This window comes from Argopecten irradians, chromosome 15, assembly GCF_041381155.1.
Source record: "Argopecten irradians isolate NY chromosome 15, Ai_NY, whole genome shotgun sequence".
NCBI lineage: Eukaryota > Metazoa > Mollusca > Bivalvia > Pectinida > Pectinidae > Argopecten > Argopecten irradians.
The window spans coordinates 15835582-15849803 of NC_091148.1; the positions used below are offsets into that span (position 1 = coordinate 15835582).

Below are 14222 nucleotides of genomic sequence, written 5' to 3' on the forward strand. Positions count from 1 at the left end.
AAGACTGCCCAACGAAACCACGACAACCAACCCCCACAGGAAGACACCACATTCTCCATCCTCTTTGCTGACAGCTGATACCAAATCTTGGTACTTGGCCTGTTTTCGCTCATGGGCGTCGTTGATACGATCCTCCCATGGCACTGTCAGTTCCACCAGCACAGCCTGTTTGGACTATAAAGACCAAATTACTTTGTCTGGCCTTTGATATAAACTTTATTTCGTTTTCTTTGAGAGACATACAGCAATTACAATTCTAAGGTTTGGATTCGGAAACAAGTTTTACAACTTATATAAATCCGTCTCCAGAAATAGAAAAAGCATTAGATTATGGACGAGGCATGATGATGTGTGGAATATTTGATATATTTTCACATAATTGAAACAATACTCCGGACAGCTTTGGCAATACGGTCTATGTCCGAGTCGGATATACTACTATTAGGCTGAATAAACTGATGGGGAATGACCCCTTGAGACGTCAGTGCGTTCATCATCAGCTGCTGCTGGAACTGATTTGAGAAAGGGGTTTGATTAGCAAGAAACTGCTGACCATTTTCGCAAGGTGCCGGTATAGATGGGTCTGATGACATATTCGGAGCTACAGATGATCTAGAGGACGTAGGACTGATGTTACTCTCGTTAAGAAAATCAGTGGATTTGGTCCGTTTAATGTCTCTAGCCAATGATGGGGACGGGGTTGTAGTGGACGAGAGTTCAGAGCGATTCCGTTTACTGTATCTTTCAGGAGTGGATGTGTATGGCCCGTACATGTATGTAACGTAAATACTCGTGCAGTAGTTTGTTTACACCGATTATACGCATGGGTGATCACAGGTACACAAAGGCTTTGAAGTTGAAGAACCAATATGTAAGAGTTTACAGGGTATTGCAATGATATAAATGACTCATTTGCTAGCACTTATCTTTTCCCGCATGTTCTCCAAACTTTATACGTCCTCCGTGATCCGTCTAATGGGATTTCTTCACATTTTTATCAGAGGTGAGCGAAAGCCGTCCATACTCAATCAGGGGAGGTCTATAAAGACCAAATTACTTTGTCTGGCCTTTTATTGGTTACTGCTATTTCTGGTGGGAACGTCATCCGGCCATTCAGATCTACCCCCAACTGCCAATCTTCTGCTGTACCTAGCACTCCATTGCCTTCCACATTGCATTTCTCACTCTGTTTTCCGGCCTTGACGAAATTGATAAATTTCAATCCGCCTTTTCCCCTCTTTGGTCTTTTTCTGCTGCTCTTCAACGCAAGGTGTCTGTGAACAGAAAGAACCTTGTCGTGACACCAACTGTATCGTCCATCCTCTAGAGCCACTGAACAAGAGGAAAGGGTACAGATATGTTCCAAATTGGCTGGTCTTCCACAGAGTTTACAAGCTGGGTCGTCTGTCATTCCCCAAGTTAATTGGAGTCGGCAATACATCGTAGGCAGACAATTAATCTTAACTACTCATGTACATTATCAAAACACAAAGATAACGTTTTTACATTACAAAAAAGTATATGAAAATACTTACTTTTTATATTATGACCAGCATATAGCTCGCTACTATACAGTATATTTCCAAAGCATGAACATTTAAGTTTCTTGAAAGTTATAAAATAATTATGTTATTCAGATATGCTTTACTTGAAATTTAACAAAGCCTTACAGTTGTTAAAACACCTAAACATAGGAGTATTGGTGAGATTTGGACGTAATATTGTAAAAGTATACAGCATTTGTCGCCAGGAAAACATTGCTTTGATTGCGCTACAGTGTAATTATAAATATGCTATTATTTATTATTATTATTTTTTTAATCTTAAAAATGCTACATCGCTGACGACTAGTATCTTTTCTCTATAAAAGAGAGGAGCAGACGAATTTGTATTTTTCTTCGTGTACAAACGTTATTTACTTTACACAATTACCACCATTGAAAAGTTTGAGCTTCTTATTTTACTTCCAGATGAAAATATTAAAAATATTTCATTGTGTTCCAAAATAGTCCACGTCACTTTGTCCTATATGGAATGAAGTGCTGATTGTGCATATACTATAGGTAAAACAATTTTTATATAATTTCTGTGTTAATTAGACACATATATGCACGAGTAGACACCAATTATTGTTAAAATGATGAAAATCATTTAAATGCTTTGTCGGCGGTGGAGTATCTTTAAATTGCGCTAAAATTTATTTCCGTCAAACTAAGTAAGTCTACAGTAAGTCATAATCTTAAATTTGGTTACATCTATATCTCTACGCCTTATAAGTGTGTAAAATACATGTAATTATCTTTCTGATATGGAAATTGTAATAAACTGGATATATCATCTCGCCTCAGATTGCGTCATATACTTTAATAAAATGAACACTTGAGTATATCAATGTCAAGAGTGAAGGCGTCTGAAAGAAAAGGTTATAAGAGAAAACCTGTAATCTTTATTGTTTCTTCTCTTCCTTTTTCTTTTTTTATTGGGTGAGGGAGGAGGTTAATTCTAGAATTTTTCTACAGTTACAAAAGTTACTTACTTTACACCATTACCACCATTCAAAAGTTTGAGCTTCTAATTTTACTTTAAGTTAAAAATATGAAAAAAAATTAATTGCACCCCGAAAAAATTCCGTGGCACTATATCCTATATGGAATGAAGTATTGATTGTGTATGCACCAAAGGCGAAGAAAAGTATTTTATATGATTTTTTGTGTTAATTAGGCATAAATAGATACGATTAAACACCAATTATTATTCAAATGATGAATGTCATTTATGCTCTGTCGGCGGTGGAGCATCTTTAACCATTTCAGAAACGTCCATATATGTACATGAATATCATATTACCATACACAACCGTTAGGAATCATTCATCTATGTGTCACACGTTCACGAAGAGCGACAATGCGCCAAGGAATCCGGAGGAGCGCAAATCGAGTTGGCCTCTGCGGCATAAAATCCGGATTTTTATGACCGCAAATATCACAGGGTTTTAGACAACCTCTGATTACTTCCGCTAAGCAATTGAAAACGAAACTATGACTGTTTGTAAATATTTTATGCAAGGAAACTGCCGGTACGGCAACAAATGTTACTATGATCACCCCAGTGGAGATAGTCAAGGTAATATCTAGGCCTATCCTGAATAGCTATAAATAGCTATTATAGATGTATCGAGCTATATAGGTCGATCGGTAGAGTGTACTGGACCTGATGTGAGCCACTGCACTGATTGGCGACTCATTATCGTGAAAAAATGAAGGTTTTTCTCATTTTCTTTCTAAACGTTGCATTTAATGTATGATTTTTATGCATCTAAATAATCTTTACCTCACAACAGTTCAGTTAATAACAGTTTCATCAATTTATAATCAATTTTATAACAAAAAGAGTCGTTTGAAAAAGGCCGTAACATATCGTGATCACGTCAAGTTATACTTCCATAACATGAGAGTCGACTGCAGGTCAGCCGTTTTTTATCGGACGTTATTTTGCTGACTAGTACGTAATTTTCCAAAAATTATCTCGTCGTGCTATACCTCTAACATTCTTGTAGTAGTCTAAGTTACTGTACCCATTATCGTGATTTAAAAAAAAAAAAAAAAAAATTAAAAATAGTTAGGTGGGATGAAATAGATAAAATTTAATATCAATATATTCACAAATATCTAAATATTTTTAAAAAAATGTATATTTGATGTGAAAACATTCATGCAAAAGAGAGAAAACATGTCTTGTTTGCCATGAGTCATATCGTCAGATTACGGTTGGTTATATGACATCACGGGGGTAATTAGAACGAATATACGTACCCCCGGCCTACTATACCTTTCGGCCGGGTACGAATTGGTCCCTATGTGTCGTAGTGGAGCACTGCCTCCGAAAATCACTTGGGCATCGTTTTCTTTACTTTTTTTTTAGGTTTCCAATTATTTTATGCGTATACATGCATTTACATATGTTTTTTTGTCCAAAACAAACATAACTACCATTCTTAATATCTACCGTACCGCTCACAAGACGTCAAATTCACAATTTGTGGACTTGCCGTATAAATTCCCTTCAGAAAGACCTTCATATGTATTATGTAAAAAATAATGCCTCGATGAGAATTTCATATTTCATGGGGTTCAGCTTTATTGCAAAGAAGGTAAGCGATATCAAACAAGTACAAAAAAAATGCAAACAAACGTTTTATAATGGTTTGCATAATCATTACTTTGCTCCATTAGCAGTAATAGGCACCAATTGTAGCTCTAAAGATGACACCGTTTTCTGTCAAAAAGTCTTTTGAGCTACAATATTGCAGCTAGGGGGTAATGACACTCGCCATTTCACGATCTACTCTCTGGCAAACTAACGAAAAATGTTGACATGTCTTCATAAATGTTTGGCATTTTGAATAAATAATAAAGATATTTAAATGATTTTCGGGGGTTATTGATTCCGTAAACATTGAAATAACAAACAAAATCAACGTAGTGGTTTACCTTGTATTTTGTCGTCTGTTCAAAAGCGCTTAGGTGACCCACTGACCAGCGTTCTTTTGTGTCAAGTTATCAAGATTGAATAATCTCCCTTCCAACTTTTTTTTTTGATTGCTGTTGTCTGACATCATAGGAAGCAGACGATATATGAATCTGGACTATTTAAAATAAAGCCGATATCATGCTTTCCCACCTGACTATAATGTCATTCTTGTAAGGTAAGATTTACTGAAATTCGCCATTTTTTATTTAAATATTTGAATTTTCTTCTAAAACTTGAAAATATTGTCAATAATTTTGGTATGTTATTTTTCTACACACAAGAAAAATATAAAAATGACAGTTTGTTTATCGTCCAATTCAAAATCACGATAATGGGTACATCACGATAATGGGTCGCCAGCCAGTAATCATACCCTGCCTCAACTCCGTTTCTGGCAGGGTATGAATTCCATCCTATTGGCGATAGTGTTGCAAGCCCCGATGTGATCCATCGTGGGGCTTTAGACGTACAAAACGACACATTTTGAATAGAATATGCACCTATATAGCTAAATGTCTGCATTTGATCATGATATGCATTGCCATTACTATTAGTTTAGCCCAAGATGCATGTACATTATGTACAGTACATGTACATGTATCCTGGCCCCGACACCCGGCATAGATATTATTTGACCGATAGTACTGTTTGGTATCGGGCCAGATCATCTCCTTTCCTAAATGCATACAAAACATTACCACCAAGAAGCGCCACTTACCTTGGTCTTTTCAGCAAATGATTAATTTATCTACAGTACCCAAAGCAATCCATAATGCATGCACATTCTTTGAAATTATGTCAATAAAGTAGTTTCTTTTCTGCAACTTTAAATTTCCTTCCTAGTTGTCGCCATTTTCTCATAATATACACATCGCCTCAAATCTCAACGGATTGCTACGGGTTGAATCGGCACATTCAATGTTTTTCATATAGCAGTGTACTTTAGACATTATATACTAAACCAGACATCAATCTGTCATGATGTGTAAGTCTGGTGTCAGGGTCAGAGTATCTCGGGCTTATTAACCTTGCTTGATCTAGCTACCAAACAGGATTACCTGCATGAGGTACTCTTACACCTGGACAATGCCACCCTGATTACATTGATTGGATGTCACACAACATAATATTGTTGGAGCACTAAGTGAAGCAGTGATCGAGTCCCATTAGGTCCATGTCATTGACCAATATTCCTCAGATCCACTGCTGTTCAATTTAAAGAGGTTTTCATTATTACCAGAGATCCCATAGGGATCTTGGCATCCACCAAAGAATGATCTATGTCTGATAATGGAAAGAGGGATCTTTTCTCTGCTTTTCAAACTTTTTCTAAATACTACAGATAAAATTTGAGAACGATTGCATCAGTACTTTCTGAGAAACAGCGGTAGCAAACTTCATGCAACGATGAAACCAAGATGGCGGCCGGTTGGTAATCTTGTTGACTGATCAGTCTGAAAAGGTACTATGCACAGCTAGCGCCCAAGGGGAACTTACTGGAATTTGAGAGATATCCCTTCAGTACTTTTTGAGAAATAGCGGTAACTATCAAAATCCAAGATGGCAGCTGGCCGGCCATCTTGTTGACTGATCAGTTAAAAAAAGCAATATGCATAATTAGGACCCTGGGGGAAGCTTCATATGAAATTTGAGATAGATCCCTTCATTACTTTCTGGGAAATAGCGGTAACAAACTTAAACTATCAAAATCCAAGTTGCAGCCAGTTGGCCATCTTGTTGACCGATCAGTTCAAAAATGCAATATGCACAACTAGGGTCCTAGGGGAAATTGCATATGAAATTTGAGATAGATCCCTTCAGTGCTTTCTGAGAAATAGCTATAACAAACTTTAACTATCAAAATCCAAGATGGCGGCCGGTCGGCTATCTTGTTGAACAATCAGTCCCAAAATGCAATATGCACAACTACGGTCCTAGGGGAACCTACATATGAAATGTGAGAAAGATCCCTTCAGTACTTTCTGAGAAATAGCGGTAATAATCTTACCTATCAAAAACCAAGATGGCTGCCTGGTGGCCATCTTGTTGACCAATCTGTTCCAAAATACAATATGCACAACTTAGGCCCTAGGGGAACCTACATATAAAAAAATCTTTTTTGTACTTTCTGAGAAATAGTGGTAATAAAAATTGTTAACAGACAGATGGGGGGAAGGACAGACGGAAGGACGGACGGATGACAGACCACATACAAAAGGCGATTTGACTAGCTATTAGCCCACCTTCTGATAATGGTGGGTTAACAAGTAAAGACAGATTTAACATTATCAATATATTCAAGCTAACAATACAATGTAGACATGAAGCTTACTGGAAATAATGGTGTCCTAGCTAAAAGAAAGAAAACTATCATGAGGGCCCTGCATTTATAGCTGACAAGAGGTTCATTATCCTAAAACAAATACTGTTCAAATAAATCGTATCTTAACTGATAAATGAACCAAATGATTGTGTTTTGGTTACATTAGTGCAGATGACTGATATTTCTAAAAATCCAGAATGGATCTATATTCACCTGTCTCACTTACAGTAATTGTATTCTGTAATTGCATCCTACAGAGTATTCTGCCCATGTGGGTGGGTATTGATTGTGACGTCATGTGTTTGCGAGCGAAATGTTTTACATTTCAAAGAAAACTATGTGAAATGCGCTCACAAAATAATGACGTAACAATCAATACCTACTCGAAAGGGAGCTAACTCCATAATTTGCACAAATGGAATATTACAGTACACATATCCTGTATATTTTCTGTACTCAAATATTACAATATTTTCAGGATTTGCTTACTCAGCTCAGCGTCAGTTGTTTGGTGGAGGAAGAGGAGGGGGCGGAGGGGGAGGTGGTGGGGGTGGTGGGGGTGGTGGCGGAGGAGTTGGGGGCGGAAATAAATACAAATGGGATAGACGTCAGCAAACAACACAACAAACAATACCCCAGACCTCAACAACAGATGTCATGTAAGTTTTCATTGATACGCAAACTGTATAAACCTTCAACATTGGCCCACATGTTCATGTATGGATTTATTTTCTTATATTTACATTCTACTTTCAGTTTCCCGTTTAATCTATGTTAAACCAGATGGGCAATATCAGGCTATGAACTCCAATCTGGTCAAGCGTATGAATATTTAACATTTCCGCCGCATCACCGACAATCTTTTCAGTGTATGCTTACGCCTATACATAACGGTCAAATAATTTTAAAAGTGGTTTTAAAGTTGTGCGGTCTATAAAATCTAATAGTATTATCGTGTTGACAAAATAGAGTGAATTAAAAAATATCATTGCATAATTTTCATTTGTTCGGTTTGTTTGTTTCAAACCGTTTTGTGTTGAACTATATTCAGAAGCTGATGCTATGGCTGTTCCGTTTATTGAACTTGGTGACGTCAACACTAGCGCAAGCGGGAAATTCAAAGGATATACGTGTATAGTTTTGAATTTAAATGATCGTAATCGAAATATAAGTAATAAACTGTTAACTGGCGCCATTGGACATACAGTTGATATGAATCTCATCCGTCCGAAAGATAAGTAATAAACTGTTAACTGGCGCCATTCTTTTTATCTTCCTTTCGGATGGGCTTCATATCAACTGTATGTCCAATCTGGTAACAGTTTATTGCTTAAATATTTACATTTTGCCACTGCGACTCCCATTACTCTAATGATAATCGTGATCTGCATTATGAGACAATAAATGCAGCCTAGACTTGGTGTAGTAATATCTACATAAATGGATTTGAGTCTTGTTTACTGACACCATGTTAGTCCGTGTGGGAAAATTGACATATTGTAGTTGAATGAACCAGTTTGGTTTTGAAACTTATGAAGAAATCTTTTAAATATCTGGATAATTGAAAGTAAACTGAAACAAAATCGGAAAACATTGAATTTTTTTTTCCTTTTTTTATAGGGACTATTTTTTATTACATTGAACTCGGCTGTTGAGGTTAAATGGCTGAAGCGGGAAATTCAAATGTCCAATCGTACCTTAATTATGTTTTACTTTGAACTAGAAAGTAAAATGTAAATACATCAATTAAAGGACTGTTAACGGGCGCTATTCTATTTATCTGCCACCCATATTGCATTTATATCTCCAGTAAATGCAATCTAACAATCCTTTAATTGTTAAATATAATTACAATACTAGAAAGTAAATGAAATCTATATGTAGTATGTTATCAAAACCAGACCTTGTGTTAAAACAAAACAATGCCATATTATGTCAAATTACAAATGAAATATTAATGGTAGCTTCAGAATATATAAAAGTTCTGGATAATTGATACTTGTGGTTTTGGAAAGATTGAGAAAGGTGATTTAATGTTTACCGTCCTGGTTGTGCTGAAATTTTCCCACTGCCAATATGTTCACCCTGTTGTAATTGTTACAGAAATACTCTCATCGTAGAAATAAAGACATGGGAACAGAGCAAGATGTGGCCATTTTCCTGTATTGCATTTGAGAAGGAAGGACCCTGTGTTCCAGGTAAGTGTGCAAGTTACCACAGCTAGTGTAGATGTTTAAAGACATATTCCATCTTTGCATATTACAGAATTACCTCCCTTGTGGGTAGATGGTTTGACACTAACCTGTGTAAATAACAGACTACTCTGTCATAGTATATTACAGAGTTAGCTCCCTTGCGAGTAGGTATCAATTGTTACGTCATTATTTTGTGAGTGCAATTCACAAAGTTTTCTCTGAAAAATATAATGTTACGCTGGCAAACACATGCCTACACAATTGATACCTACCCGCAAGGGCAGATAACTCTGTTATATCCAAATACAGAGTATTAAACATCAAAAAGCATAATTATCTTCAAAAGTAATAACTATGTAATCTTGTTTGTTTACAGATTTCTCGGACATGTCTGCAGATGAACTTCGTTTTGCTGCCTATGAAGCTCAGAAAACAGGTTCTCTACAGTCTTATGTACGTATAAATGTAAAATTGATAACCATGTATTTCTATCACCTGCCCGATCACTTGGGTTTTCTCCGGGTACTCCGGTTTCCTCCCACACTAAGACCCCTTGAGCGCTAACATCCAGGCCATGGAGAGTGATTTACATAAGTTGTATAACTTGTTTCTCAATCGATGTACAATAAATAATGTTTATATTAATATTATCAAGTTCTTGCATTCCCAGCCCAAACTGTTCTAAATTACTTATACTCAAATTACTTCTGTGATTTTTTTGTCTGAATTATAGCTCTCACTGGATTCTCAGTGTTTAGATTATTGTGTGATCGTTGTATACTGTAATTATAGAGGTAGCCTTGGTAGATATTTTCTGGTTTTGTAAATATTCGTTTGGCAATGTAGACAAGAAAAATAAATTTATTGAAGTGTTTTGATATTTTTTTTATATAAGATTATTCAATCATGCGCCAGTAAAGTTAAAAAATGTAATAACCCTTTTAATAAAACTGGTAATAAGTTCTTATTTCTTTCTTTTCAGATAAATAATGTACAATGTCTGAACCAAGACCTCACAACCAAACGACAAACCTTGCAAAATGCAACTATGACAGTGAAACAGAAAATGGTAAGATGGTAAGATGGTGGTATGCTGTTTCTTAGGCGCCCACCAACGAATGATATATGTCTGACAATGGAAAGAGGGATCTTTTCTCTGCTTTTCAAACTTTTTCAAACATACTACATATAAAATTTGAGACAGATCGCTTCAGTACTTTCTGAGAAATAGCAGTAACAAACTTCAACTATCAAAATCCAAGATGGCTCCTTGGCGGCCATCTTGTTGATCGATCGGTCCCAAATCAAAATATGCACAACTAGGAGCCTATGGAAACCTACATATGAAATTTGAGAATGATCCATTCAATACTTTCTGAGAAATAGCGATAACAAACTTTAACAATCAAAATCCAAGATGGGTGCCTGGCGGCCATCTTGTTAATCGAAAGATCCAAAAATGCAATATGCACAACTAGAGCCCTATAGGGGAACCTACATATAAAATTTGAGAAAGATCCCTTCAGTACTTTGTGAGAAATAGTGATAACAAACTTTAACTATCAAAATCCAAGATGGCTGCCTGGCGGCCACTTGTTGACCGATTGGTCCCAAAACGCAATATGCACAACTAGGGCCCTAGGGGAACCTACATATGAAATTTGAGACAGATCCCTTCATTACTTTCTGAGAAATAGCGATAACAAGACGGAAGCACGGACCACAGACGAAAAGCGATTTGAATAGCCGACCATCTGATGATGGTGGGCTAAAAAGAAATTGCAGGTCATCAGGGGCTTATATATACTGATATCAGAAATATATGTTCTTACATACTGTTTAATTTGTAAATCTTACTCAGTTTGGTTATCTTACTGAAATCAGCCTGTTTGGATATAGGTTTTTGATCTGGAAGTCATCCAAAAAAATTATGAACATCTTCTTTAAACCTGTGAAGTGATTTTGATAATGTCAAATAATGTCACATAAACAGCCTTCAGGTTTGTTATGACATTTAATATTAGTCCTGAGTTGGATGTATTATGACAGTGACAGTAACCCCTGGACTATCAGGGATGATTTATACAGAATTTTGCAATTGATATAGAACTAAAAAGTTGTATTGAATCTAGTAGTGCATCTATATCTAATTTTGACTATTGTATTGTTTTACCTGGCAGATGTCCTTGATAGAGGAATACAGAAACAGGAAATCCAGGTAAGTGTTATTATATCAAATTGTATTTGACACCTGAGACTATTAAGTCTGTAGCATGCTGGGATGAAGGACTACCTAGTTTGTTCAAATCAATGACCTTGGGCCTTGGAGCATTCAAGGTCACAAGGGTCAAATACACATAAGCTTAAATCTATAAACAGGTTTTTTTTGGTCAATAACAGTAAGTTTTAAGACCTTATTCACGGCTTCACACATGCTGGGATGAAGGACTACCAAGTTTGTTCAAATCAATGACCTTGGCCTCAGAGAATTCAAGGTTACATGTTAAATATGTATATTTATTTATAGACCTACAAGCTACTTCTTGTCAATAACCAGTAGTTCTAAAGTCCTGATATATGGCTTCTGGTATGCTGGGATAAAGGACTACCAAGTTTGTTCAAATTTATGACATTGGCCTCAAAGCATTCAAGGTCGCATTTTAAATAGATATATTTATTTATAGATCTACAAACTCCTTTTTGTCAATAGCGAGTAGGTCTCAAGACCTTATACACGGCTTCTCATATGCTGGATGAAGGACTACTAAGTTTGTTCAAATCAATGACCTTGGCCTCAGAGAATTCAAGGTGACAGGTTAAATATATGTAGACTGAAATCTATTAACAACTTCTTGTCTATATTAACCAGTTGGTCTTGTTAGACCTGATACTGGGGTCCTAGAAAAAAGTATGTTGGGATGGAGCGTTACCAAGTTTGTTAAAAACATGACCTTGACAGAAATTTTTGGGCTGATATACTTATAGTCTATAGCAGGTAGCAAACGGGCGATTTGCAGGGCCCATTGGGCTGTTGTATTGTTTTCTAAAACAAGCTTTTTGGCTGTGTATAGTACCATGTGAGTGGGGTCTGAAAGATAGTAGTAAGGTGCTTTTCCTCCAAGAACTCTGGGTTTCCTTTACTGCCATAACAAAGCCGTAGTGTTCTAGGATAACAAATGTAATTGAATATAATTGATAAACATACATTGTACAGTCATTGAAAAGAAAACCATAAGTTTTATATTAGTAATTTCTTTATTATTTGTTTCCTCATAATTTTTTATCTACGGTACATAATCCTTTGAAAATTTCAGTTTTCTATTTGATACACATAATGACAATTGACCAATCATAATCATTTCTTTTTTTTCAGGGGAGGGGATGCAGGAGGTAAACACATTTTCGTGCCTGTTATTTTATACTCAGTGATTATTTGTTCTTTTAGCATTTGATATTCATTGTGATTATAAAATCATAGTATCTTGATGTATTTTGTGATAATAGTTAATTTTGTGAATTGATAATAAGACTTCACATTAAGACTACATTTAATTTTTTTTATTCCTGAATCTATCTCTTTATTTCAACAATAACATTGATATAGACCTAAAATTTTCTACAAATGATGGTTAATTATAGACGCTCCTATGTATACATAGACGCTCACTGATTAAAATTAAAGATGATCCACAGCTGACATATGGGTTTTTTTTTTCACTATTAAAAACAGGAGCAAACGATTTAGTATTTTTCTTCAGTTACAAAAGTTACTTTTTTACACTATTACCACCATTGGAAAGTTTGAGCTTGTAATTTCACTTCAAATTACAAAAAATAATTAATTGCATCCGGAAAAAATTCTGTGGCACTCTATTCTATATGGAATGAAGTGCTGATTGTGTATGCATCAAAGGCAAAAATAAATCATTTTAATTTTTTTTTTTTTTTTGGTGTTAATTAGACATATACATACAAGATTAAACACCAAATATTGTTCAAGTGATGAATATCATTTATGCTCTGTCGGCAGTGGAGCATCTTTAATTATTGAACATAATAGTCAGAATATTATCTAGTGTGCAATTCCGTCTTTGCATATTACAGAGTTAGCTCCCTTGCGGGTAGGTATCGATTGTTACGTCATTATTTTGTGAGCGCAATTAACGTCGTTTTCTCCAAAACGTATGACGTTAAGCTCCCAAACACATGACGTCACAATCAATACCTACCCGCAAGTGCAGATAACTCTGTAATATGCAAATTCGGAATATATTTCACCACAGTCTCATACCAGCAGGATTTAGTATAAAATGTATGAGACCTCATCACTAACCAAATGCAGACCACACTAACAGCATCTGAAACAAGAATACGATCCTAATATTGTCTAAAATTTCTTTCCTTTAGGTTCCTCAACCATGTCCTTGTTCAGTAGTTCTGGAAGCTCCGGGGCCAGTGGTGCATTTGGCGGAAGCTCTGGAAACTCTGCATTTGGTGGAAGCAGTTTTGGTAGCAGTGGGGCTTCTGGGTCATTCAGTACTGGTACTATTGGCTCGAACCCTGCAGCCCCAGCTAGTGGTCAGGCGTTTGGTGCTTCAACATTCGGTCAAACACCTGGTGCTTCAACATTTGGTCAAATGCCTGCTGCAGCAAATAACGCATTTACTAGTGGTCAAGCTCAAAATACCAATCCGTTTGGTTCTACTGGTCAAAATTCAAATCCTTTTGGTTCTGCTCCATCAAGCACTGCTGCTGGTCCTTTTGGTGGGAATTCAAGTGGAACCACGTTTAGTAACCCAGGAGGATTCAGTAACAGTTTTGGGAAAACATCTCCAGCCACTAACTTATTTGGTGCTTCTTCTCAAAGTGTACCAGGTGCCAGTCAGACCCAACCATTCGGTGGCTCTAATCAAACTTTCGGGACCACAACAGGAGGAAATGTGATGGCAGCACCATCTAGTGACTCCCAGGGGGAGACAACTCAAGATACTGTGTACACTCCAATGGGGAAACTTAGTAAAGAAGAACTTGCTGAATTTAATGCTACAACATTCACTCTGGGCAAAATCCCAACTAAACCTCCCCCTAAAGAACTTGTCAGTTGATGTTTTGTTGTTTAGAATATAATTATGAAATAAGGATGTGAAGTTGTTTTCATTAAAATCAGAAAATTA

The 14222-nt window shown here is 36.3% G+C and overlaps 2 protein-coding genes across 2 annotated transcripts; one reads left to right on the forward strand and one right to left on the reverse strand.

Moving 5' to 3' along the window:
• Window positions 1-1039: 1039 nt before the first annotated feature.
• Window positions 1040-1411, reverse strand: LOC138308622 (uncharacterized). Its single transcript, XM_069249664.1, has one exon. The coding sequence runs from the start codon at window positions 1409-1411 to the stop codon at window positions 1040-1042; it is 372 nt and encodes a 123-aa protein (XP_069105765.1).
• Window positions 1412-2996: 1585 nt separating this feature from the next.
• LOC138309032 (nucleoporin NUP42-like) lies at window positions 2997-14222 on the forward strand. The gene is made up of 8 exons (XM_069250133.1): window positions 2997-3123; window positions 7332-7512; window positions 8957-9051; window positions 9425-9501; window positions 10031-10117; window positions 11229-11266; window positions 12422-12438; window positions 13456-14222. The coding sequence occupies exons 1-8, from the start codon at window positions 3039-3041 to the stop codon at window positions 14151-14153; spliced, it is 1278 nt and encodes a 425-aa protein (XP_069106234.1). The 5' UTR covers window positions 2997-3038; the 3' UTR covers window positions 14154-14222.

What these genes read in the sequence shown, in the direction of transcription:
- LOC138308622 (XM_069249664.1), bottom strand. Translation starts at nt 1,411, where the DNA reads ATGACAGACGACCCAGCTTGTAAACTCTGTGGAAGACCAGCCAATTTG.
- LOC138309032 (XM_069250133.1), top strand. Translation starts at nt 3,039, where the DNA reads ATGACTGTTTGTAAATATTTTATGCAAGGAAACTGCCGGTACGGCAAC. An exon ending in CCCCAGTGGAGATAGTCAAG is followed by an intron (nt 3,124 to 7,331) that starts GTAATATCTAGG and finishes CAATATTTTCAG; the next exon opens with GATTTGCTTACTCAGCTCAG. An exon ending in TGACAGTGAAACAGAAAATG is followed by an intron (nt 10,118 to 11,228) that starts GTAAGATGGTAA and finishes TTTACCTGGCAG; the next exon opens with ATGTCCTTGATAGAGGAATA.